Source organism: Gallinula chloropus (assembly GCF_964237585.1).
Source record: "Gallinula chloropus genome assembly, chromosome: 17".
Taxonomy (NCBI): Eukaryota; Metazoa; Chordata; class Aves; order Gruiformes; family Rallidae; genus Gallinula; species Gallinula chloropus.
Genome location: NC_140102.1, coordinates 15,189,457 through 15,216,758, shown reverse-complemented (window position 1 = coordinate 15,216,758; position 27,302 = coordinate 15,189,457). Strand labels below are relative to the sequence as shown.

The 27,302-nt window shown below is 51.5% G+C and overlaps 1 protein-coding gene across 1 annotated transcript in view; it reads left to right on the top strand.

Annotated features, from left to right (window-relative positions):
• Positions 1 to 2,841: 2,841 nt before the first annotated feature.
• RTN4R (reticulon 4 receptor) overlaps positions 2,842 to 27,302 on the top strand; it is a gene marked incomplete at both ends in the record, with an annotated part of 46,042 nt that continues 21,581 nt past the window's right edge. The window contains 2 exon segments of the mRNA XM_084272245.1: positions 2,842 to 2,913; positions 2,915 to 3,029. Coding sequence (XP_084128371.1) covers positions 2,842 to 2,913; positions 2,915 to 3,029 — 187 coding nt within the window.

Here is a 27,302-nt window from a genome sequence, read left to right as displayed (position 1 = left end):
AGATGCTGAGTAGGCATCTCCTGACAGGTATGGGACCCTTCTCCTGTAAGGCCAGCTCCAGTAGGCAAGGGATAACTGCAGAAGACCTCTGGGCAGCCTGGGACCCATCCTGCTGCAGGGTAGTTGCTGCTGTCACTGCTAAGCTCAGGAACAGAGGCTGAGGAGAGAGCTGACGTGAGGGCAAACTGAACCCTAGGATTATAAGGAATAAAACCTGCTAAGGAAACTGGATTACTATTCAGGAGAGATGCTGAAAAAACCCCAGCATTTATATTCTGTGGGAGATTTCAGTGTTATCCCCCTCTTCTCCCCACACCAGGTTTCCTAAGGAAGAAGAAAAGTAATTTTTTAAGTTGTCCCATGGAAATACCCTCCTGTCTGCTCTGCAAACATGGGAGCATCATCCTGTCTGTACTCCCCAAGCAGAGGGATATTTATTCCTTTGCACCGAGAACAATGAAGTTTCCAGGATCCATTTTGGAATGGGTCTTGGAATGCTGAGGAAACAAGGAAATTAAAGCAAATTGTGGTGAGGGTGTTTGGGGAGCCCTGTCAAAATAGCTGTGATTCCTCATTGGGGCCCCTTTCAGGAGGGCTGCCTTTTTCTCAATGCTCCATTAAAAGCCTCTCATCTGGCTCTACCCTTTAGACTGGAATCACAGAATGAAGATGCTGTGCAAGACTGAGATTTACTGAAGCAGCTGGTGCAGATTCCCATGAAATCTTTGTCTCAGACTGACTTTCAACAGCCTGGGTTGTAAGTGCTGTCATAAAGAGCAAAGCTTGCCCTGGAGGGGGGTTGTAAACAGAGGGTGCCAGTGGGTAATAGCAGAGCAGAGAGTGGGGTGCTGAGGCTGTGCGTGGGGTGCAGGGGACACACACAGCAATTGGTGTTTCTTATTTAACAGCTTCATTAGTGAGCTGGAGGCAGGGCCAGGCAGCCTGGTGATGAAAGGCACAGATGGTGCTGAAGCAGGAGGTGTTGAGAGGCGCCCAGAGCGGCGTGCGTGCGATGCAGGGTGCCTGGGGGGGGGGGGGGGTGGGTGGGTGGGCTGGAAGAGGGGGAGGCACAGTGGGGTGACACTCAGCTCATGAGCAAACAGCCCCAGGACAAGGTGGCCAAATGGCAAAACTGGCAGCGAAGCAGCAGTGAAGGCCAAGGCAGGAGTGTGCTCAGGGGGCTGGGTGGTGGGTGGTGCCATGTGATGTGCCTGCTGAGTTTCAGGAGGGGAAGGGACCGTCAATGTAACATTCCTACCTTGAGGGGACCTGCTTTGATGGTGCCAGGTAGAGCATACAGGGCTGTAAGATCATCTTTGGGGATGCAGAGCTGGGAGATCTAATGAGAGTTGCAAGGTTAAGTGCAGCCTGGGCCTGCTGCTCTGTGGGCACTGGCTCCAACATCCCTCTCCTTGGCCCATGGAGGGTTTGTTTCCTGTGGGGCTTTGTCACAAGAGAGATGGTGCACAGGGCCACTGGTGAGGTACCCCAGGCACAGCGTGGGAGAACAGGACACACCTGCACAGGCAGGTCCAGAGCCTTGCCTGCTTCTGTGCATCAGCAAGAGCTTGGCAGCAGGGACGTGAGATGTGCACTGTGGGCTGGTACAGGTCTTTGGCACTGCTACACCTGCAAGACTGGGTGTGGGAATGCAGCTGGCATTTTGGACAGTCTGACTTTGAAGGGAGCAGTGGATGGGAGAGCTGCTGCTTCCCTCCACTCTTTGTAGTCGTGGCTGATCACTGTGACTCATTCCTGATTTGAATTCTCTGGCTGTAACATGGAGCCACTGGATCCTGCTTTGCTATCCTCTGCTAGGGTGAAGAGCCTTGGAGGACCCTGTACTCTTCTTCCTGAAAGTGCTTAGGTGCTGTTATCAGGTCACCTCGTTCAGCTTCTCTTCAGAGGACAGGCAGCTCATGTGTCTTCAATCTCACACCACTTTTTCTGGATGCTGGTCTTGTTTTAGGGCCTTTGCAACTGCTCCTCCTCTTCAGCAGGGGGTGTTCCCCCTGGCTTCCCTCTCTGAACTCACTTGGAATGGGTTTGCACTGGAGCAGTGCTGTAATCCTGCCTTCCTTGCTGGTGTTCAGTCCCAGCACCTGTGACTTGAGCTGGGACACTTGCTGGGTGCTGCATTTTTGATGAGCAGTTACTGGTTTTGGACATCCCCTGGCAGATCTGCAGACCTGGGGAGCAGGAAGAGTTGGATCTGGTGCATCTGGACACAGACAATTAAGTTTTGTTTTACTTTATTCGTCTCTGTGGGTGGCCTTGTGCCAGCAGGTCTCCCCTCCTCTCCTCTGCTTGGACAGCAGTGGCCTCTGTCCCTCCTTCCTCTGCATCTACCTGCTGCTCAATGCCAGTGCATGGTGCATGGGAGGAGAAGCTTTTGACCTTGTTTCCTCCCAGCCTGGAAGGAGGTGATGACTGCAGCCTCCACTCTATCACCAGAGATTTCAAGGTGTAGCTAATGCCTGGGCACAGGTGTTAAATGGATGTGGTTAAAAGGGTCAAAATAGAGGTGGACTGGCTTTGCTCCTACATGTCCTTTCCCTCCAAAGGGAGGGAAATACCTTTCTCCAGAAGGGGAAAGAAATACAGGCTCAGCTGGAGAAAGAAGACATGCCAGGGCTTTAGACCCCCCCAAGAGAGCTGAAGGCTGTGGCCATACCAGGGAATTACTCTACAGCCCAAGCCAGTAAGTCAACGACCCCTCACACTGGCACTGCACATCCTGGACAGGTCTGCTGGGCTGCATCTGGTCTCAGCAGCCCAGCATCATCCCTGCTTGTTTCTCCTGCTGGCAGCTGAGGCCAGGATCAGGAGGATAACATATCAATGCCAAGGTTCAGTGGCACCAAGCCTTGGACTAGAACTGACTTGGGAACTGTCCCCAACGTGCAGGGACCAAGGGGGTGCCCCAGTGCCTGCTCAGCCACCAGCTGCCCCCTGCCAAGGTAGTCCTCACCCCTCTGTTACTCTCTCAGAGCCCTTTGCTCTGATGTGTGGCTTGCAGGATGAGATCAGTGGGTTGGCAGGTCCCTCTGATTTGTATCAGCCTTGGGAGCTCTCTGGTAGGTGCAGGAGAAATTCCCAGTAGCCTTCTGGATGTGGTTATCCTGGGATGTTGAGCTAGAACCATCAGCACCCTTCAGGGCAGCAACAGTTTTAATTGCTGGTTTTAAGTAGAAGGTGCCTAAATTCCAGGGAGATGGTGTGTGTGCACAAGAGGCATACGTGATGGGGGGTGAAGGCAGATGTAGTTGTGCACAGAAGTTTCTCCCTCTTCTTTCCCTGCCCTGCAAATCTGCCTAGAGGAAATCCCTCCAGTCCTGCAGACTCTTCCTCTGCTCACACTGAGCTCCATTTTGCACCCTTTCACTGCAAAAATCAAAGTGGAAAATGAGCATTTTTGGAGCATTCAGGGTGAGGTGGGGATCATATAAGCAGGATGGTGTTGCACAGGGTGGGGGGGCCTTGATAATAGAGGTCAGCACCTCTTCTTTGGCTCAGAGCCCTTTCCAGAGATGGCAGACACCCTTCAGTGGGTAGATAGATGGCTTTCCCATGGGATCCCAGGAAAGGCAGGACCCCTGCCTGTGACATGATCCTTCCTCTGCTGCCCGTGGCCTTGCTGGCCCCTGTTTGCAGAGGCACAACAGTGTGAAAGTGATGGCTTTGCTGGTGTTGGAACAGAGACACAACTTAGGTGCTTGGGCAACAGTGTTAGATTTTAGACAGAACAGGCTCAGATCCTGAGGAATCTCCATTGCAGGAGGGACAGCACCTACACACCCATGGCCAGCCCACGGGTCCTGCTGTCCTGTGCTGAGCTGCTTGGTGTCTGTCTCCTTCCCAAGGCATGTGGTGCCCTGAGCTTCACTTGCCCTGTGGTCCATGACTCTACATGATGGCCTTATGCTGAGCTCTCCCCATTGTCCCCCATCATCAAGGACAGTGGGAGTGGGTGGAGGCACCAGCAATGTCATGGCAGAGAAAGCAGGAACGAGCCTGAGCTCAGCTGGAGGGACCTCAGGTAGGTGCATCTTCCTCAGCCAGGAGCTTGTTCCTACTCCAGCTGACACACCAGGAGTTATGTTTGGGTCTACATGATACTTTTTGTTCTTCTTCTTTCCAGTGCTTGGCCAGACTTTCTGCAGGAGTTTCCCCCTCCACAGTGTCTGCAACACCCATTTCAGGCATTTCCATGGGTTTCAGGCAAAGCCAAGCCAGGGCTCTGCTAGCAGCAAAGCTCTGCTAGGCAACACACAGGAAGGCTAATAAATCCTTGCTCTCCTAGTCTCTGTGCCAAGCTTGTCACCTGGGAAAGTCCCTTCTTTAAATAGCAGGCTGAGTGTTTTTAGGTTGCAGAGTGGTTTTGTAAAGAATTGCATCAAGGACTCTTAGTGCTCAACCTTTCCCATCTTGCTGCAGTGACAGAGCATCAGGCTCAGGCTGTGAAGTGGCTGGAAATGCCACCGACCCCACACAGCCTCGTGTCCTCAGCAGAGTCTGGAGATAAAGCTGCCCCCCCAAGGCACCTGTCCTGCCACCCATCCACGTGTTGCTTGTTATGGGGCTGCTGGAGACCTGGGCCAGCCTTTGCACAGAGGGTGTTAGACCACAGTCACCCCACTGCCTGAGCTGTGCTTGTGCTGCTCCTGCCCTGGGAAGACCTGGTGTGATGGTGCTAGCAGGGGCACGCTGCAGTTTTAGGTCTGGAGTCTGTAAGTTCTCCTGGCTGAAGTCAGCTGAGCCACCAGAAATGTAGACAGCATGAGGTGGAGGAGGCAGAAAACATCCTATGTCTGTGCAGGAGCAGACCTGAGGGACTCCAAACTGGAGGTGAAGGTCATTCCAGTCCAGTGCTGGACATTGGATGGGGTAGGCTTCCTTCCCAGCAGGCTGGAGGGAGGGGCTTGCACAGACCTGAGGGTCCACGCCCACCCTGGCTACACCAACTCCAGCTTGGATGCCCACGAGTTGGCTGCCTGGTGGACTGGCCCATGCAGGAGATGGCACTGAATGAAGGGGGCTCTTCAGTTTGGTGGTCAAAGGTTAGACAAGGGTTGGAGTCAGGAGCTACAGCTAAAGCTCATACAGTTTAACAGGACCAGGAGCTAGCTACTGTGACAAGGGCTATGGAGGGTCTGCTGTCACTGCAGGTTCAGTGGACAGATTTTGGTCAGATGTGAGCTTGAAGCAGGCTCAAACCCAGGCAGTCTCCTAATGTCTGCACTGCAGGAGGCCAGAGAACAGGGTTATCTCCTGGAGCTTGCCAGCCAGTGACTGGGGACTAGGAAGGGATGCTGCCTTAGGGGCAGGTCCCTTCACAACCCATCTTCTGCAAGGCCAGACCCTCCCATGGCACACACAGTTGCTGGAGGTCACCAACCAAGTTTGTGGGCTCCATCCTTTACCCTGCAGAGGATTGCAGTGAACTGCACATTAGGAGGAGGAAGATGCCAGGTGAAGGCACATCCCTGGCCCTGGTCACGACTTCTGACCTGCTGGAGGATCTGGTGGTCTGAGTGAGCACAGGTCTGCTTCCAATCCAGCTTTGCTGAGGGCTGACGACGTGTGTGTGAAGTGGCGATGGCTGAGCTGTGGCCAGGGGCTGTTCTGTGCAGAGAAATCAGGGTAAGCACAAAGTAATTGGGGGAAAGAAGAAGAAGAAGAAGAAGAAAAAAGATGTTTTTAAAATTTAAATTAGTTTTATTTCTTTTCATGTTGCGGGTCTGCATTTTATTTTCGTCTTACAGGCTTATGCTGCTGAAGTGGTTGTTGTGTGCTTGTTTCTTTAATTAGTTTCTTTGCAGTTTCCCAGCTTTTCCATAGAGACATTTTCCTCTGAAGAAGTTTATTTCTTAAAGTTAGTCCTTAAAAGGCTTGTCCATACTGCAGAGCAGTGCCAGAGCCCAAGGAAGAACTTTGCAATAGGAATGATGCAGATGTGTTTGCTGAGCAATCACAGAATCATTGAATCACAGACTGGTCTGGGATGGAAGGGACCCCAAGGATCACAGAGCTCCAACCCCCTGCCACAGGCAGGGACACCAACCTCCAGGCCTGGAGCTACACAAGGTTGCCCAGGGCCCCATCCAACCTGGCCTTGGAACACCCCCAGGGATGGGGCATCCACCCCCTCTCTGGGCAGCCTGTTCCAGCCCCTCACCACTCTCTCTGGAAAGAACTTCCCACTAATATCTAATTTAAACCTTCTTTCCTTCAGCTTCACTCCATCCCCCTTGTCCTGCCCCTGTCTGCCCTTTAACAAGCTGATTGCCCGCCTGTTTCTCTGCTCCCTTCAGGGACTGGGAGGCTGCAATGAGGTCCCCCCACAGCCTTCTCTTCTCCAGGCTGAACCAGCCCAGCTCCCTCAGCCTCTCTCCATAGGGGAGCTGCTCCAGCCCACTGAGCATCTCCGTGGCTCCTCTGACCCCTCTCCAACAGTCCCACATCTTCCTTGTGTGGGGCCCCAGCTCTGGACACAGGACTCCAGCTGGGGCCTCCCCAGGGCAGAGCAGAGAGGGACAATCCCCTCCCTGTCCCTGCTGCCACCCCTCTGCTGATGGAGCCCAGGATCCCATCGCCCTTCCCAGCTGCAGGAGCCACTGCTGGCTCATGGGAAGTCTCTCATCCCCCATGACACTCAGGTCCTTCTCAGCAGGGCTGCTCCCCAGGAGCTCTTCTCCCAGGCTGTATCCATGTCTGGGATTCTTCCAGCCCAAGTGCAACACCTGACACTTGGCAGTGTTGAACCTCACCAGGTTCACCCAGACCCACCTTTCCAGCCTGTCAAGTTCCTTCTGGATGGCTCCTTTCCTTCTGGTATGTCACCCACACCACTCAGCTTGGTGTCATGCTCCACTCTGTGACACACCGAGGCGGGTTCCAGCCAGAGAGCCAAGGGGCTTTGATTTTGCCATATCCCATCTTCAGGGTTCGAAGGTTGAATTTCTTGGGACTTTAGCTCCTTAAGCAGTTAAATGCTTTAGAAAAATCCTTCCTAATTCCCTGTGGCTGGGAGCATGAGGCTAATTTTATACTGCTTGGTTTGGAAATGTCAACTTGTGTGTACAAGAATTTTACAGCAACTTTGTTCGTGCACTGAAAACTGAGATCCCTTTTTAATGTTAACAAGGAATCAATTTGTTTTGAATGTGTAAAGATTTTATGCCACTAAGAGCGAAGATTTTTTAATATATATATAAAATAAGCCCATGGTATTGTCCGTGTTTTGAATAATCCATATCTTTCTTGTTGCCCTGCCTTGGAAAAGATGCTGTAGTAAAGGAAAAGCCTGTGAGAAGGGCAGCCAGGATGATCAGAGGTACAAAATAGGGTTTGGATGGAGAAGGACCCATGTAGAGGTTTTCACACTTTTGGAGACCTTTTACATGAAGGTCTCCAAACCAATGAGTGGGGCAGGGCAGATGAGCAGAGAGTAATTAGACTCTATTTTTAACATTGGTAGCACTTGGTAAAATGGTGAGGCTGCAGTCTCAGGGCACATCTGTCTCACTTCTGGAAATCTTTGCCCCAGGATGCTGTGGGAGTCAAAAGAGAAAGTGAGTTTAAAGAGAGGAAAGGCAGGTTGTCTTTCTGGGGTCCATTGGTGGCCATAAAGTGGATGGTTCTTGTGCAACCCCGATTTCGGAAGTCTCCAAATGATAGTCAGTCTGTATCACACTCCTGCCCTGTTTCTCCCACCCTTACTGAGGTGGAGACTGCCAGCTGTGTCAGAGGCAGGATGAAAGCTCTGATGATCTTTGTTCTGGTTCAATGTGCCAGTTCCTGCATTAAAAAAGAATTCAAAAAAAAAGGTTCACAGCAGCAGCTAAGACCCAGATTCAGAGCTGCTTCAGCAGCGCAGAAACAGGGATTTAACTTTTAGAAGCTTGAGATTTCTCTCTCTATCTCATCTTTTTTTTTTTTTTAACAGTTTTCTAAAATTACAATAAAGCACCCTGTGAATGTTTTTGGGGTTGGTTTTTCTTCTGGTTGATTTATATTCTCTGCGTGCATGCGCTCACCGGCGTGTCTGTGTCTGTATGAAAATCCACAGTGTGGTGGTGTTAACTGCTTGGTTTTCAAAGACAGACCATGCAGCTGCGTGGTAAAACGTGTGTAAACCACACAGCAAACATTAAGCAGCGTAAAACATTGCAGATGTTCTAAAACAGTATGAATTATTTTTAAATAAAAGCTCCCAAACAATAGTTGTATTTGTTTTCCTGGTTTGTATCTCTCTGATGCATTGGATGGAAGCTTTGCGGTGAGGGTGATGGGAATGGTAACTTCCCTTCCTCAAGCCATTTCTGAGTTGAAGGGGCTGGATGTCTCCTCCCAAGGATATTTCTCTTTGCAGCCAGGACATCTGATGCTATGGGTTCACATATGCCCCTGTCAGGGTGGTGTCAGCCTCCTGTTGTATGTGCTGGGGTGGGAGTCACTCTGGATGGACCACCAGCTGCCTTGAGCAAGGTGCGTGTGCCTGGCCCAGAGATCACACCTACTTCTTGACAGGGTTCAAAGAATGAAAGTTAGCTGGTGTGGTGGTTTGACCCTGTGTGGAGGCCAGACACCCACCAAAGTCACTCTGTTACTCCTCTTTTCAGCTGGACAGGGGAGAAAACATATATTGAGAGGCTGAGGAGTGGAGATGAGGACAGGGAGAGATCATTCTGCAGTCAGTGTCACGGGCAGAACAGACTCAGCACAGAATAAAGGACAGAAAACTCTCTAATTGATGCCCCTGCCCTGCACCCCCAGTGACACCAGAGTCGGGGGATGAGAAGTGGGACCAGATCTCAAAGCAGCTCCCCCCACCCCTCCCTTCTCAGCAGACTGCACTTTAGTCAGGGTTTCGCTCCCTTCTTCCCCCCACTGTGGCACAGGGAGGGGCAGGGACTGGGGCAATGGGGGGTTGGGTCAGTTCCTCACCAGATGTTTTCCTCACCCCCTTCCCCTGCTGCACCCTGGGGTCCCACCCACAGCAGACAGTCCTCCAGGAGCTTCTCCAGCGGGAGTCCTTTCCCACGGGGCTTCAGCTCTTCCCCAGCTGCCCCAGCGTGGGGCACTGCTCTGGGTGCAGTCAGCAACCACAGAGGGTCTCTCAGTCCCTCAGGCCCAGACTGCTCCAGCCTGGTCCCCCACGGGGTCACCAGCCCCCCCAGCAAACCTGCTCCGGTCTGGGTCTCTCTCTCTCTCCTCTCTGTGTCTCTGTCTCTCCCCACGGGCTGCAGGTGGGGCCTGGGCCTTTCCCATGGGCTGTGGGGGGACACCCGCTCCACCATGGGTTTCTCCAGGGGCTGCAGGGGCATCTTTCTCTCTGGCACCTGGGCTGCCTCCTGCCCCCCTTCCCCGACCTTGGTGTCTGCACAGCTCCTCACATCTTCTCACTCCTTCTCTGGGGGCACAAAGCAGCTGCTTGTGGTTTTTCTCTCCTCACTGTGACTCCCAGAGGTGCTGTGCCCATCGCTGATGGGCTCGGCCTTGGTCAGCAGCGACTCCGGCCTTGAGCCGGCTGGTGTTTGCTCTGTGGGGCTGCAGAGAGCTGCTGGCTGCTTCCTGCAGCAGCCACCCCTGCAGCCCCTGCTCCTCCACCACATCCTAGCCATGCAAAACTACAACAGCTGCTCTGATTTCACCAAAGGGCTCCTCCTAACGACAGCCTTCATGAGCCTGCTGCAAAAAGTTTACTGAACCAGGGATCTCAAGCGCAGGATCCAAAGATGTTCTGAGGACTCTGGACTCATTTCCATCCACATCACAGACATTATCTCAAGGATCATTTTATTCTACTGCTGTCAGAGCTTCCTTACATTAGGGTCTTGCTGCTAGACCTCGAGCATCCACAGGCCTGCAAATGAAATGCTCTTAAGCTGATTTGAGAAGAAATCTCTTTGATGAACAAAAAGGGACCCTCAAGTGCTGATTTCCAACATGTTTACCTCTTCTTGCAGGAGGTAATTGAACTGCCATCATAAGAACCTATTCTCACAGTGTGCAGATTACACACTATAGGAGGTCCTCGGTGTCCTCACCGTTTGAGATTGGTTTTCCCTCTCCTCACCAGCACATCTTGCAACAGGAACCTTTTCACTACTTCACAAAGAATTGGCAATAAGAGTGTTTCAGAAATCATTGTTTATCTAATATTTATGACAAGCCAGGAATTCAAATTAAGGTGCAAAAGACTAGCACACAATTTCTAAATTACCTTCCTGGACCCCCTACTTTTCCTGGTTTCCTCGTGCACTTGTTGCACAGCTCTGGTGTTGCTGTGCAGCTCCATATGTCAGCATTCACCCTGAATTCACTGCACTCCCCAGGAAGGTGTTTCCCCCCTCAATTTGACTTGCCACAGTTTAAGCAGGAAGGTGGCATGCTGACCTCTCCCAGGTGTCTGATCCAGGTCAGCAAATAGCTTGGCATCTCCAACACCTTAGAGTGCCTCAGGATTCAGAGGTCTACAACGGCCAGCAAAATCTGTGTAAGTAATCATGGAGCCACAGACTGGTTTGGATTGGAAGGGACCTCAAAGCCCATCTAGTTCCAACCCCCTGCCATGGGCAGAGACACCCTCCACGAGCCCAGAGTGCCCCAAGCCCCATCCAACCCAGCCTTGAACCCTGCCAGGGATCCAGGGGCAGCCCCAGCTTCTCTGGGCACCCTGTGCCAGGGCCTCCCCCCTCCCCAGGAAGGATTTCTGCCTCCCAGCCCCTCTCCAGCTGTCCTCCTGCAGCTGAAGGCTGTTCCCCTGGGCCTGGCCCTCCCTGCCCTTGTCACCAGCCCCTCTCCAGCTTTCCTGGAGCCCCTCAGAGGACTTGAAGGGGCTCTGAGGTTCCCCCAGAGTTTTAATCTCAGGGAGTTCTTGGTCTAGACCTTCTTAACTCACAGGCCCAGCATGGATGTTGTGCCTTCCTCTCATCCCTTTGATCTCTTGTAAGGAGCAACCACCTTGCTAGGAGACTTGCAGGGTTCTCTTTCTGTTTTCTTTGTCCCCAAACACACCAGGTTGGGAATGACTAATTCCTTCAGGACTTCCTCAAGGATCACTTCTCAATAGAGATAGCATACTATGATGCCAGTGTTTACACCCCCCAAACCAGCTCTCACATTGTGGTGCTCTGGGTAGAGAGGTGTGTTAAAAGATTCTCACCTCCTCTGTCGTTGCAATGTCCTACATGTGCCAGTCCCTTGCAGAGGTCCAGCCTGTCATTCTCCAAAGCAGGGAGTAAAAGAGCAGCCGTTGGGTTTAGCACAAAGGGAAAACAAGTAAAAGCTGTGTTTGTAGTGCCAAAACTTTGCTGCTGCCTTCTAGGTTTCCTTCCTCTGGCAGCTGGAATGGCACACAAACCTGATCCAAGATTTAATTTAACCTGTAGCTTGTCCTGCAGTCCTTCCCTGGAAGACAGTGGTACCCTTACCACAAGCCATCTGCCACCCTGGTGTGCACCTCAGCATGGACCAAGCTCCAGTTCTCTGGCTGTGGTGGATTGATGTCCTGGCAGGAGCCATGTCTTGGCTATTTTCTTACTGCTGGAACATGCATTTGTTGCATGAGGTGGTATGGAGAAGGAGCAGCTGTAACATATCCCTGTCCCCAGTCCCAGCCTTGGGAGAGAACCAACTTTTCCTGGTGCTTCTGTGGATGATGGGTGCACAGTCCCTCCAAAGATTGGAACGTGGGTGGAGGTGTTCAGAGAGCTCTGAACACCTCCCTCTGCCCTTACTCAAGCTGGGATAACATATTTGCACTCCCCCATGCTTGCACTTAAATAATTTACAGCAGATTACCAACACATTTATACGTGTTGTGTCACCTCCCAAACGCCGCTTGCTTTCTGCCTTGGGAGCATTACAAAGCATCCACGTCAGCGTGTGGGCTGGGGTTGCCACCCTGCACTGCTTGTCAGGGACTCAGGTTTATCCCTTCTTGTTGCCCTTGAACAAACCCCTTGGGATGCCTGAAGGCTCACCTGCCAGGCAGCTTTACCTGTCCCACCTCAGAGCGTGTCCCTCTCTTGCCACGTTAGCTCTGGGCTTGCAAGGATGCAGAACCCAGGGGTGGTGGGGCAGCCCCTGGCTGCAGGGAGGTGGAGCTCCCTGGAAAGCAGCAGAAGGCAAGGGCATGCATTCCCATCTTTGCTGGTGTCCAGTTCTGGGCTCCTTGTGTCCAGTTCTGGGCTCCTTGGTTTAAAAAGGACCGGGGTCTCCTGGAGAGAGTCCAAAGAAGGGCCACGAAGATGATTAGGGGCCTGGAACATCTCCCCTGTGAGGAAAGGCTGAGTAAGTTGGGACTGTTCAGCCTTGAGAAGAGAAGACTAAGGGGGGACCTAATTAAAGTTTATAATTATCTGAAGCAGGGGATGCAGGGGGAATCAGCCAGCCCCTTTTCACTGGTCTGTGGGGACAGGACAAGGGGCAATGGCTGCAAGTTGGAGCACAGGGAGTTCCACACCAACATGGGGAAGAACTTTTCCCCAGTGAGGGTGAGGGAGCCCTGGGACAGGCTGCCCAGGGGGTGTGGAGTCTCCTTCTCTGGAGAGATTCCAGCCCCGTCTGGATGCCTATCTGAGTGATATGTCCTAGGGAGCTGCTTTGGCAGGGGGGTTGGACCCGATGATCTCTTGAGGTCCCTTCCAACCCCTACAATTCTATGATTCTATGATTCTATGACCTCACAGTGGAGAATTCTTCCTGTATGCGTGCTGCAAAAGTCATCCTCCTGGCACTGAACCTTGTCCTTGGATGTGAACAGCTCAGCACAACACACAGGCATCACAGCACCCGGCTTGCCATGTTGACACAGGCTCCTGGGAGTACAGCATCAGTACTAGGTGGATATTAATACTAACAGGAGGAGACAGAACCATTGTTTACCCTGCTTTTGTTAATCAGTTTGTTTCCATCCGCGATCCCAAAATGAAATTAAAAGACTCTGTTTACATTGCTGAATTATCATCTGCTCCAGCAGGTAAAGCACTTTGGCAGAGAATTAATGGAGCCCAGGACAGATTTGTGTCAAAAATATGTGCATATTTTCCCACCAAAGGATTTGTTTGAAATGAGCTAGAATCTCATGCCTTTGTGTTTAAATAAAACATCATCCACCAACCACCCCCACACGCTGCCAGGATGCTGTGGCCCTGAAACGAGTTCACCTTTAAAACAGCTGAGTTGAAGGCTTTTCCCATGCTAGGTGATTTTCCAAGACCAAAGATGGCCTTGGAGGGTAGCTTAAGGATTCAGAATATGCTTGAAGGGAAAAAAAGCCAACCTTGATGCCAAAGAAAGATGGGAGTGTGTGCACAGGGCTTCAGTTTGTCCTCAAGAGCTTGTGCTAAATTGTGCTGAGGGGGGAAGAAGGGGGGGGGGGGGGAAATTGGGAGGGGGGTGGGGTGGAGCAGAGCATGGGTATTTCTGTCTCAACAGCAAGAGCCAAATTATCTTCCCCGGTGCCGCAGTGCAACCCAGCACTGAATGGGGCCCTTGCACCTGCCTCAGAAGGCTGAAAAATCCAATTCTGATCATTTTTGCTCCAGCAGCACTAAATTTATAACCCAGCACAAGGAAGACAAGATCTAAAAACCAATTTAGCAAAAAATATCCTTTGCAACTAAAAATTAATGCTTCGAATGGCCTAAATGAAGCTTGAAAATAGCTTTTTTTCTGCTCCAACCGATGATTCACGTGCCTATTTGCAAACAATTCAAATGCAGTAAATTGAGAGGAAATATAAATCAGGTTCCTAAGTGAAGCTGCATAAATCCAATAAATGATTGATGAGAGAATCCTGGTTTAAGACGCTGCTGTCTGTCTCCACTGCTGAGGCAGAAAATAATGGGGCCTTTCCCTCTTTAGGCTGGGTGGAATGAGGCGAGTTTGCACTGACCTCTGATCCCCACTCAAGGTCAGCAGGAGATTTTTCTTTCCACCTGGCCAAGCTGCCCAAAAAAGGGAGGTGCAGAGTAAGGCTGTGCTCACCCAAAGACCTGGGGAAGATCATTATTGTCTTTTCCCCAAGCAGGAGGAGGGGAGTGGACTCGCCAGCAGTGCTGCCAGAGCCAGAGCTACCCTGCAAAGGCTTTGGTGTTCCTAAAGAAATGTGCCTACCAGCACAGACCTGCTCCTGCAATGCATCAAAGCCTGGCCTAAGCCAGGCAGGAGCTGTGCATCTCTGCCTGGTTTCAGAGCAAAGGAGCTGCTGTGTCTGACCAGTGCTGGCTCTGCAATAGGACCAGGGTCTTGTGGCAGGTCTGGCAGGTGAGAAGCTCTTGGCCTCCCTGTTATCTCTGCTGCTGTGTGTGTGCAGGGATGTGTGTCTCAATTCTGACCTTGGGGCACACCTACAATGGCAAGGGCAACTGGAAGAGTGGCTGGAGTTGGCTTGTTCCCAGAGCTGATGACTGTGGAAAACGAATGGGACTGCAGAGACCTGAAAACATACCCAGAAATCCACTCAAGAACAAACCAAATCCATCCAGGGCTCCTGCATGCTGCCAGCTATCCTGGGGCTGCCAGTCCTGTGTAGGGTCCAAACATTGTGCAGGGGGTGACTTATGGAAGCTGTCTGCCATGAAGAGGCCTGTGGCCAGAACACATTTCTTGTGTGATTCTTCATTTGTTGCTGCCCACATGAGCTCAAAGGACCATGCTGGGACTGTGGGGAGGTGTGTGCTCTGTTCCTGCCATGGAGCCACCCGTGCAACTGCCCAGAGCCCACGCCTCTGAGAAACCAGCTTCTGACTTGCTGACTGATGTGAGCACCAAGCCTGCAGTGCCTGGTGGGGCTTTTAACACACCAGCACCTCACTCAACAAATCCCTGAGGGAAACAGTCCAGGAAACTGAGGGGTCCTGGGTGTCCTGTCCACCTGCCAGCATCCTGCCTCCAGCACAGAGCCAGAATATCCTGAGTCCCCTTGAGGGTCTGGTTGCTCCTGCTTTTTGCTCCTGCTTGGACTGAAAGACCAGTATGTGTCACATGCTGCTGATGCAGCCCTGAGGGCTGGCGGTCCTGAGCAGCTTTTTCCATCCATGGAGTGATGGGTGTGTTGGGAAAGGGGCAAACCCCACATGAGTTCTTCTGCAGCCCTCCATGGAGTGTGATACTCGTAGGGTGCCACCTTTCCTGCCTCGTCTTGGGATGGAGAACCCAAGAAACAGCAGTGGACTACGTGGTGCTGGGCTGTGCCCCAGATTCCTGCTTTGAGCTGTGACAGTTTGGCTTGTAGCAGAGGAGAACAGAACAGACCTTGCATTTCATTCAGCTGTTGCCCTCAACCTGCCCGACCATCAGGCTGCCAAAAATGGGGGGGGGGGGGCAGGATGGCTTTGCTGCAGGACAGCTGGCAACATGATGCTGTGGCTGCCAAGGTAGTAGGAAGAACCTGAGCAACCCAGGGTTGCATGGGTCCTTGCTTTGAGTTGAGATTGGGAGGTTCAAACACCTTTTTCTGCCCCTGACAGGTGAAGACAGCCGCCACCAGCTCCTGCTTCCAGGCAGCCTGGCATAAATCAGCATCAGTGGAACGAGGTGGCTTGTCTCTGCTCCAGGTTGTCCCTGTTTGGATTTGGCTCTGACACAGTTTTCATGAAAAATTTATTTTGTGAGAAAATGGATTTTCAATCAAACCAGGCATTTCTGCATAAAATATTGTTTGCATTGACATTTCCCCATTTTCTTTTTCAATGATACAGTTCCTTCCCATTCTTCTACCACCCTTTTCCAAAGAGACAGGCAGAAAAATAATTCAGAAGCAGTGTTAATTTTTCAGTGAAAGTGTCTGGGTTTTGGGTAACAGAGGACTGAATATTTTTAGAGAAAATCAACTATTTTTCATCAAAACAGGAGAAGAAAGTCTTCAGGAATGAAACCAACAACTGTTAATGTAGCGGGGAAAATGATAACTGTGTGGGGAGTGGTTTGCAGAGAAGTTGGAATCTCTAACTGATCAGCCTGCAGCAGAGGAGAAGGATTCTGAGTCCCACTCAGAATCTACAGCCCATCCAGAGGCACAGGGGGAGTGGGGACCAGAGCATCCATGGGCTCAGGCATCTCGCTAATGGCCAGAAGCCCAAGATGACCGTTCTCCCTGATGGGATTCCCTGTGACCATCCTCCTGCTCTCAGCAGCCTGTGCCTGCTCCTGCTTTCCATCCTAAGGAGGCTGGATCAGGCACAGAATCATCTCCTCTGGTGACAAACAGCATGTTGTGAGCGGTGTCTGGGGTCCCAGGGGATGCCTGCTCTGTAACAAGGCTGATTTCCACGCACTCCACGTGGGCTAGCTGCTGGTGAGGAGCTTGCCAGCCCCCAGTGCCCTAGATTCGGCTTCCTCCTGCCCTATTTCTGCCTGGCCTGTTGCCAAGCTGAGGAAGGCTCAGCTTTCCAAAAAGCTGTGTGACAAAAGTCTCTTACAAAGGCAAAGGCTTTGCTCCATCGAGCCATGATGGATAGCCCCTGTATCCACCCAGGCGTGAACGTCCTTCAGCAGGTGACTGTGGATCTTCTGCCCTTTAGGTGTTCTGGTGCAGGGCTCAGGGACAGCATGAGGGAGCTTGGGAACAGTGCAGGGAAGCTTTGGGGGGGGAGCTTGGGGGAGCATGGGGACAGTACCTGGGCTGTAAGGCAGTAACAGGAGATTAAGCAGCAGTTTCATGCAGAAAGAAGTGTCCCACGTTGCCACCCATGTGCTTTCAGGGGGCAGAGACTGACATCTCCCCACACAGCCCTTTGCCTTTATCACAACCTGGCTAATCAGTAGGAAAGGTCTTCAAGGGCTTCCCCTCTGTCCTTGCTGATGTTAGGAGATGTTAGCCTGTAATCTGTTATCCCACAACAGCCCTGAGGTGGCTGTTCATTCCCACGCTCTGGGCTGGCTTATCCTGGAAGCAAAAGGGTGCTGCTGAGGCCATGGCCACGCCAAGCAGTTGCAGCACTCAGGGCACCCCGTTAGACCTGCTGCAGGGGGTTCCTGCTGGCTGCCCTTTGAAGGAGCAGATCTAGCTCTGGAGAGGCCCCAGTGAGATTCACCCTGCCAGCTGTGGCTGGCAGCTGGCTCGGCACGCAGCTTTGGGAAATTCTTACCATTTTCCAGCTCTTGCTCTTTTGCAGGACTAGCAGAATTTCTCAGTCTAGAGACATTTGTCAATTTGCATAATTAAAGCACTGCAAACTCATCCAGATTCACAGATCCCTGCTGCTGGCTCCCCTGAGACTCACCGCTTCTCTCCCATGAATTATTTATTGGCAGCACAGTTTCAAACGGGCCCCTTTGTCTGCGGCATTTGCTCCAGATTTCGCCTCTCCGAGGAAGAGACGATGCTGTGGTCCTCTGAGGCAGAGCACGGGGAAAGGAGCAGCTCCACAGACCTCCCTTGCACTCTGCCCATCAGGTGAGACCAAGGAAACTCCCTTGAAGTTATGGGGTTGCCTGTTGAGAGCCAGCTGCAGGAAAGCAGGAAGCATCCGTGCCTCTGAAGCTGCCTGGACAGGGCAGACACAGCCCACATGGGGCTGCAGTCTCTGCACCCAGGTGCATTGTCAGCAGGGGCTTGGGGTGCCCAGCACCTCTGTCCCTTCACACTTGCCCAAGTATCCCTGTGTGGGATGTTACAGCTTTTTTGTGGGAAGATCTGCAATACCTCTCCATCCCTGAGAGCTGGAGGGATGTTAAGGGACAGTCCATAAGCAATTAACCTGCCTAGGAAACCCTGAGCTCTCCTGCTTTACCCCCAGTGAGAGGGCACATTTCTGGCTTACTTGCCAGAAACCACATCTCCCTGGTTCAGGCACACAAAGAATAACAGCTAACACAAGACAGAAAGCCAGAGAGACAGATGAAGGCAGGAGCAAGTGGTAAGTACATAGAGACCTTGCTCATATTTGCAGGCTCTCCCTGCCTGAGTTGAGTGTGTGCTTGTAAATCCCACATCAGAGGAATACAAATATTTGTGCAGCAGAAGCACTTCCAATGAAGTCCTGCAGCTCTCCTTCTCAATTCCTTTTAGACTTTTGGAGGACTGTTTGCTTCTCAGTGCCCTGCAGGCAGCACAGCTCTGGCAGGCAAACCCCTGAGCACCCAAACACTGCGGCTCATTCCCCGTCCCGTGGCTGCGATGGGTCCCTGCCCCCAGCATCCACAGAGCCGGGGGCTCACCACAGCCCAGCAAAGATGGGCAGAGATGCAGCTGCTTTCCCTGTGCCTCTCAGCAGTGTCTTCAGAGCAGAGTGGAGCCAAAGCAAGAATGAAATGGAAATGTAGCTGTCCCAGTGCTGAGTACATCACAGTCAGTCCAGGTGTCAGCTGCTGTGTACAGCTTTGCTGAGCTGTGGTGCGAAGTGGTCTGAGGATGGGACAGGTGAGCATGGGGTGCTGTGGGGGTGAGGAGTGGTCCAGACCAGCCAGAGCTGCGCTTTCCAGTCTGATACACCAGACCAATGCTTCACCCTGGACCTGGACCCAGTGAGGGAGTTCACAGTTAGGAATTCAGTCCTAAAAAGTTGCGATCTGCCAGAATTACGGATGCCTGTGCAGTTCTCATCCTGTCCCCACCCATGAATATGTATGTACAACAGCATGGCTTTCCAGAACATAAGCACTTGCTGTTCAACGTCCTGAAGCTGTGCCAGCCCTGAGCCTGCCATGGGAGGGAAAGGTAGCGGTGAGGCTGAACTGGGAGCACTGGGGTTGGCATCGGTCGGGACATTCGTGATGCTCTGCTATCCTGGGCCCACTGAGTAGGGCTTGGGGGGCTCCCAGTGATGCTGGTGTTGGGCTTCACTGGATATACAGCTGAGGGCTTGGTATTGGGAGGCTGGAGTGTTTATTCCAGCGAGCCCTGTGCTCATCAAAAGGTGTGATCGCGCCTGCAGCGCGAGGCCTGCGTGTGTAATTTTCAGCTCCTCTCCCCTTCCTTACATCAGACGAGGTGAGAAATGGTACAATGCAGTTGGGGACTATTGTGAAAAACCTCTGCAAAGGATTTTCACAGTGTGATGGAAGCTAGAATATTCATCTGGGCTTCTTAGGGTTGGGTTTTTTTTTTGGTTGTGTTTTTTTTTTGTGTGTATGTGTTTGGTTGTTTTTTTTTTTTCCTGGAGACTGCTGTTGCTGATGTATTATTTATACAGCAGGAAATTAGACTCTGAGGACTCAAGTATTCTTCAAATAAGCTTCCTAATTCTGTCAATTAAGAATGCACAGGCTGCTGGGTCCCTGGCTTGGGAAGAGCCGCAGAGGAGTGAAAGCTGCCCCTGGTCATTGCTCTGATGTGCTGCATCAACAGCACACTACAGACTTTTCAGCTCCAGGAAAAAGATCTTGATCCCCAAATCAAATGCAATAGATGCCAGGAGTGTCACACATAACAGCTCTTGCTGATTTCCACGGGACAAATAACTTCCCTGTGCTCTGGCAGGGGAATACCAAAGCCCTGAACGTGTGGTCTCTCATTGTTATGTTCTGCAATGAAATCTGGTGCTTTTCATTGCTGTTAACAATAGCTGCCAAAGCTGGGAGACCTGTCATGAGTTAGGGGTCATTTACTCTCTAATTAATGTAGTAGTTCTTCATGTGCTCCTGGTGCAATTCTAAAGCAAATGAGTTGACATGTAATTAATACATAAAAGAGCATCTTCCCTCCTTTACGGCCTTTTCTTAACTAAGGGGTATTTGTAAATGGGTTTGGAAGTCTCCTCCTGTGCCAGGGCCCGAGGATCTTGGGCACAGGGCTGCAGGACAGGACATTCTCACCTCACACATGAAGGGAGCATCGCAGGGCAGAGGAAAGGAGGAAGCAGGGCATCCCTGAAACGTGTGGGGCTGCATCACAAGTTGCCAGCATCAAGCTGGGAAACATAGTGTTCTCTTCTACCTGCAGAATGCTCAGCTCTGTGACTGAAGATGGTCATTTTGTAGCCAAGTAAAAGCAACAGGAGTGGGGAAGGAAGGCTGTTGGGGCAATGCTTGCCAGCACATTTACAAATGCTGTGGTGCATTTTCTGCACAAGGATGTCAGGCCCAGGAAGAGGTAAATGCTTGTTCTCCCCTTCCTGTTGCTCTAAGAAAGGTGAGACCTCTCAGAGATCAACCCCTTTGTCCCCCCTCCTGTCTCTTGTGCGCTGGACAGTGTCTCTTCTCTCATCCCAGAAGTGCTCTGTGCTCTCTGGCTGAGCACAGGAGGTTTATGTCTGCAGCAGGGCTTTTCTTTTTTTCTTTGCAAGGAATTTAATGTCCACTGCAAATGCAGATCTCTCCATCTGGAGGAGGAACAAATGCCTGCACTGTCTGCTCCGCAGAGGCGCGATAACTCATGCTGGAGGACAGGGACACGTCACTCTGCGCAGCGCTTGCGCACGTCCTGCCGAAGGGCTCCGAGGACGGGACTGCCACCATAGGCAAACACCCTCACTGCTCTGGGTCAGGGCTGGGCTGCTGATCCCTCATCTCCTGGGGTGCTCTTAAGCACGCCAGGGACCAGTCCAGGAAAGGATGGATTCCTCTGTGCCCTTGGGAGCACGGCTCTGGTGCAAGCAAAGATGGCCCCACCACCCTCTAGCTCTTCCAGACCCCAAAGCCTTGCAGATGCCACCACAGTGACTGACTTGCACATAGCCTGTGTGAAGTGAGCTGTGGGATCACAGATTGGGAGAGAAATGATTTCCCTTACCTTCTCTAACCCTTTATGGCCTTGGAAATATCTCTCTCTCTCACTAAACAGATTTTCCCTTCCAGCCCTCTGTAACACCATCCCTTTGTTGCAAACCCGATCTTCTGGGAGCTTGGGTTTAATTTTTGAAGTTGTTTATAGTCTTGATGGCTGTGGAAAAAAGATGAAGTAGCTCACCCATTTGGATTCACACAGCAGAACCACAAATCAACGTTTCTACAACGCTGATTAGCTGTAAGAAATGTCGTATGCTGTTCTAGTGCTTGTGTATCAGTCGTGGTTTAACCCCAGTCAGCAGCAGAGCCCCACGCAACCGCTCATTCACTCCCCATGGCAGGATGGGGGAGAGATCCAGGAAGGTGGAGGTGAGAGAACTCGTGGTGAGATGCAGACACCCACTAGGTAAAGCAAAAGTCACACACAAGTGCAGCAAACCAAGGGACCCAGCCCCATCCCCATGGCGGGTGGTGTCCATCCCACGACAGCAGGGCTCTGTCACCTGGACAAGGACTGGGGAAGACAAACACCGTCACTCTCAATGTCCCCCTTCCTCCTTCTTCCCCAGCTTTGTATGCTGAGCATGGTGTCATACAGTCTGGGACATCCCTTGGGTCAGTTGGGGTCAGCTGTCCCAGACATGTCCCCCCACCTCCTTGTGCACCCCCAGCCCCTCACTGATGGGGAGTTGAGGAACAGAACATCCCTCACGCTGAGTCAGCGCTGCTCAGCAGGAACAAAAACATCCCTGTATTATCTACACTGTTTCAGCACCAGTCCAGACCACAGTCCCATACCAGTTACTGTGGAGAAACTTCACTCTATCCCAATCAAAACCAGTACAGTATTGCATGAACTTGTGCATGGGGAGCTGGATGTGGAACATGTCCTCTCCACCATGGAGCCATGGAGCCAGAGGCTACATGGGCATGTCCCTGTGCAAGGAGCTTTGCATGCAAAGCAGGGATGCTGAAGGGTGACTGTGTCTCCTGTGCTGCTTTGAAGGTTGCTGTAGGATGGCAGAGCTTTGGTGGGCCAGTCTCAGCTTCCCTGTGAGCACGAAGCATGACCACCATCAGGCAGGGTGGTGCACAGTGGGGCTGAGAGTAACTCTGATGATGACCATTCTCAATCCATGGGCTCTCATCTTTTTTGTCTTGGCAATGCCCAACCCCTCCCTGTGTGCTTTCCAAAATCTGGGTCTTAATCCTATCTGTCCCTACCCACTCTGTTTTCCTGCCCACCAGGATGCAGCACTCCGGGTCACCTCCATCTCATGTTCCCTGGCTGCCCATCTCTCTCACCCTCCCATGCCAGCTGTTGAGGTGTTAGTGCCTCCAAGTCAATCCTTCCCTTGTGCTGGTTTCTGTCTCTGGTTCTCAGCAATGCATGTGGGCCAAGAAGGTCAGGTCCTCCCTCTGCGTGCAGCATGGCCCATCGCTGAATCGAGGATGCTGTGGGGAACCAGCAAATGGATAAAGAGGGAGAAAGGCTGAGCTCTGAATCGCAAAGGCTTCAACTCATGTGTCATGTTAGAGAAAAGCTGCCAGCAGGCACTCACTAGCAGGCTATTTCTGCTTTGAAGGAGCTCATGAAATATAAACCACGCGTGGCGTTAGACTTCTCCCTGTCCTTCATGCTTATGTGGGAATAAATGCTTTTCTTTCCAGTGCCAGTGAATGCAGGGCTGAGCCTCTCCATCTGAAAACACTGGCTTTGCTATGGAAACCAGGCCTGTTATGACAGCTCTCCAGTCCTCATCCAGGGAGGAATCAGAGGCAAGGCTCCTAGGTTGGAAACAATGAACACAAGAGAGGCACTGATCCTCTTCTGCACTTTGCTGGGTGTGGAGCAACTCCCTGCTTGGCTGGCCTTGCTCTCGATTTGGGAGAGCAGCGATGGAGAGGGGACTTAATGCAGGGAGGGAAGAACAGCAGAAAGCTCCCCATTCTGCTCACTTCTAAACTGAACCTTTTTTTTCCCTTGATACTCCTATTCTTCTTCTTTTTCAGTCCTTCCAGATGAGAATGTATAGAAATATAAACCACAGTGTTAAAGAGAGGCAGCACGCTTACAATGCAAGGATACACATGGTTAAAAGTTGGATTATTCCTGCTTTTCTACTTCTTGTCAGGAGACAGAGCCTTGCAGGGGCCTGCCAGGTGTCTCCCAGGATGGCTGTGCTCCACAGTGGGCTGTGGTGGGAATGAAGGGCAGGACAGTCCTGGAGGGCACTTGCTTCTCCTGCATTCCAGACACCATCTCCGTCAGGCATGATCCTCAGCAGAGATGCCAATGGTCAGGAAGAGAGGAAGCTGTCAAGGCTTTGTTTGCCTATACACATTTCTGAGCCCTGGCATGGCCCCCAAGGCTGTCCATGGCTGAGCAGCCATCTGCAGAACCAGGAGATCATCTCCAGAGCCCTTCCTGGGGGGTCTCTGCCCCTCACAGTCTCCTCCTGGCAGTAACCCTCCATCCAGCCCCCAGCGTTGCTGCTGCAGGCAGGAGAGCCTCTGCTGCTTCTGCAGCTTACACCAGGTCTATAAATCACTGTGCCCCCTCCTGCATGTCTACCCTCCCCAGGAGTACTTAAATCAACTCTAAATGAGCTCTTTTAAGGAAATGTAGCCAATCAGTGGTGAATTATTGCAAGGCACAAGGGCTTTCTTAAAAGCAACGAGCACTTACTGGTCATCTGGACTCCAGAAGGCACAGCCCTTTAAATCAAAACCCACTGGTCAGACTAAGCTGTGCCTCTACCATGCTTCCTTGAGCAGTCTGCACTGGCAGATCACCAGCATCTTTCTCCCTCCCCACTATCCTTTCAAACTATCCTCTTCAATACAGTCCCTGTGCTTTCTGCTCCCTTTCTTCCCACTTCCTTTTGCTAACTGCTTTGCAGTCTGACAACAGTGTGCAACCAGGGTGGTTTTCAGCCCTTCTTGAGCTCTTTCCACACTACACTGCTTAGATCCACAGGGAGGCTGACTAAAAATAAGAAGGTGATGGAAAATGGTACCCTGTTGCTCAAGAAAGGGGTGTCACTCTCTTCAGGGGGGTGCTGTGATTTGTGAGGCTGTCACTGAGCCTTCCCTCATCCACTCTGTTTGCAAACAGCAGCTACAAACCTTGGCTTTGAATAGGGAAGGAAGTTCTTGGAGAACACACAGTTTGAGACATTTCTTTCACCTCCTTCTTTCTTAGGTTTGGGGAGATAGAGGAGTTAGCATCTTCATCTTCTGTGCCAGGAAAAAAAAATAAGCTCTAGAAGGAAAGCTATGATGAACTCCTGAATCCAGAAGCTACAATAAAATAGCTAAATATCTTAAGAGCAGTGATAAAATCCTGAAAGTTAACAAAATCTGCAGCTTGTGAGTGTCCACTCATCTCCCTGCCTTTGATGTCCATGCTGAAGGGGCTCTGGTGGGGCCCTTGCCCCCCCCTTGCCTTTCCTAAGGCGTACAAGTGAGGGGTGCAGTGGGATAGGAGCAGCCTACAGTTGACATGAAGATGAGACATTCATCATCAGCCTGACCCACTAATCCCTGTGCTGTGTGGTGGCAGTGAGTGACAGCTCTATAATCTCACTAGGGGAAGTCATCATGTGGGTCACATTCTATCAAGGAAACCACAGGTCATGTTTTGAGTTCCTCCTTTGAATTCAGCTCGTTTAAAAGCCCTTCCAAGTTCCCCCTTGTTTCATCTCATGTTTGTGTCAAGTGAGTTATAATAAAAGGGCATTCCTCCCTCCAAATGTTCTACCTGCAGGTGAGAGCTGTTTCTGAGTGAGGCCAGGGTGGTTTTGGGTGCAGAAGGTGGAACAAGGCCTGGAGATCAGCACAGGGGAGAGGTTGCAGCAGCAGCTGTAGGGCACAGTTGTGTGGCAGCTGTTTGGAAAGCGATGTCTTAGGAGAAGAGGATGGCAAACCCTTGATGACCTCCCTCTCTCAGGGGCCTGACATCTTTTCACTGGAGCATTTCTTAATTATTTCCCAACACAAAGCCTGACATATTTGGTGGCTAACCTCAAAGACCCTTCCCTGGCCCTGCTCACCCTACTAACACCATCTCCCCCACCTGCAGTGTGCTGAGCCATATGACCCCACAGTGTAATAAGGTAGAGCAGCTAAACTCACTGTTTAGGGGATGTGACATCCACGTGCTGCATTCTTGGAGTCTCTTAGGTACTCAGTGAACATGAAAAGTCCTGAAGCTAGTGAATCAGCCTTGGGTGAGGGAGGGTATGCTTCTCCTTCAGAAGCTGCTGGCTCAGGGCTTGGACCAGTGCACTCTTTGCTGAGTAAAAATCTGGCTGGATGTCTGAGCCCAAAGAGTTGTTGTGCACCATCCAATTGGTGGGCAGTCACAAGCAGTGTTACCCAGGGCTCAGTGTTGGGTCCAGTCTTGTTCAGTATCATTATCAATGATCTGGATGAGGGTGTTGAGTGCTCCCTCAGTAAGTTGAGTGCTCCTCTCCACCAAATTGTGTGGGAGCATTGATCTGCTCAAGGGTAGGAAGGCTCTGCCAAGTGACCTGGGCAGTCTGGATCGATGGGCCAAGGTCAATTGTATGAGGTTTAACAAGGCCAAATGCTGGGTTCTGTGCTTGAGTCACAAGCACCCCCTGGCAGTGCCACAGGCTTGGGGCAGAGTGGCTGGAGAGCTGCCCAGCAGAGATGGACCTGGGGGTGTTGATTGACAGGTGACTGAACATGAGCCAGTGGTGTGCCCAGGTGTTTGAGAACACCAACAGCATCCTGGCCTGTATCAGCCATGGTGTGGCCAGCAGGACTAAGAAAGTGATCCTGGACCTGTACTCTGCACTGGTGAGGCCACCTCTTGAGTGCTGTGTTCAGTTTTGGGCTCCTCACTGCAAGAAGGACATGGAGATGCTGGAGAGGGTCCAGAGAAGGGCAAGGGAGTGGTGAAGGGTCTGGAGAACAAGTATGATGAGGAGCAGCTGAAGGAACTGAGACTGTTTGGTCTGGAGAAGAGGAAGCTGAGAGGAAATCTTGTCGCTCTCTACAGCTACCTGAGAGGAGGTTGTAGTGAGGTGGGGGATGGTCTGTTCTGCCAAATTACTAGCAATAGGTTGAGAGCAATCAGTCTCAAGTTGTGTCGTGGGAGATTTATGCAGGATGTTAGTAAAAATTTGTTCCCTAAAAGAGTGCTCAGGCATTGGCACAGGCTGTCCATGAAGGTGGGGGACTCACCATCCCTGGAGGTGTTCAAGAAACCTGTAGATGTGGCACTCCAGGACATGGTTTACTTGACATGGTGGTGTTGGGTTCGCAGTTGGACTTGATGATCTTTGATGTCTTATCCTACCTTAAAGAGTCCATGATTCCTATGGCACGGTGACATGTGGAACTGCAGCACCCAGGCAGCTGTTGGATGTTTGAGGCATTGTTGTGCAGGATGCTCCTCTCCCCTACAGCTCTGTCTGCAAGCACAGGACATCACAGATGAGCTTCATCACCTCCATCAATCCCACTGGCACCCAACTGAAGCCGTGTGGCTGCAATACCTCCAAAAATCAGGCCAGCAAGGAGCAAACTCCAAATAATTCATGGCAGCTTGAGGGTGAAGCTTGTCTGTACTTCTACCATCAGGGCTGAAAGAGATATTAAGGAGCCAAGACTGACTCAGAAAGCCCCAGCTGCCCAGCTTCCCAGCTTCCAATGGCCACCCCAAGTGACTTGCTGTGTTGGGGGAAAATGGTGCCATGAATTTTCTGTTTCTGAGCCCAGGTGCAGCCAGGAGCACAAGGATCCCGAACGAGCGAGCAGAGGACATGATGAGCTTATTCCCTGAGCACACAGAAGTGTGGGGGGGGAGCCCTTCTCCCTCATCCTTCCTCAGTGGAGCATTTCTGATTTCCAATTCCCAGATGTGTCATGTCAAAGACAAAGCAGTGCTCTGAGTGGGGACTGAAATAGACCTTCTCCCTTCCGCTCTCAGTCCTGGTCTTGGGTTCATCTCCTGCCTCATTCTTTGCAAGCTTTTGTTGTATTTGTCACAGCAGACCCATGCTCAATGCATTTCATTTTTCAGTCCTTCCTGTGAAGGTCACTGATGCAGCCCTTCAGCATGCTTATCAGTTCCTCTTGAATCCACTTGGATGTGGCTATGATGAGTTCAAATGCCTGAGGTTGGCCTCCTTCCTCTGCAGTCTCCCCCCAGCCATTGAGATGCTACTTAGAGATGCACAAGTGTAGCTTTAAGCTCCTGAATTTCCCAGAGAGGTACAGGTTGATGTGTTCAAGTTACACAAAGCACCAGGTCTTACAAAAGAGGCTCTCCTTGTGTTGTGGTTTCCCTACACCATCAGTATGAATCAATGCCACTGGTGTCTTTTGCTAGAAACTGATCATCTGTAGCCTGCACGTGGGATCTGGCAGCTCTGCTCCCAAGAAATGTGGGACCAGCCTTGGGTAGGTACTGAGGAATGGCACTTCTCTTGGGCAGATGCATGGGGCCACCACTTTGCTGTGGGAGCCCAACAGACCTAGACAGTCTGTGTGAAAAGCATCATCTTCTGGCACTGTAATGGAAGCTTCAGCTGATTGTCCTAAGAGGCATGTTCTTGGTTGTTAAAAGATCACAATTTGTAGACAGT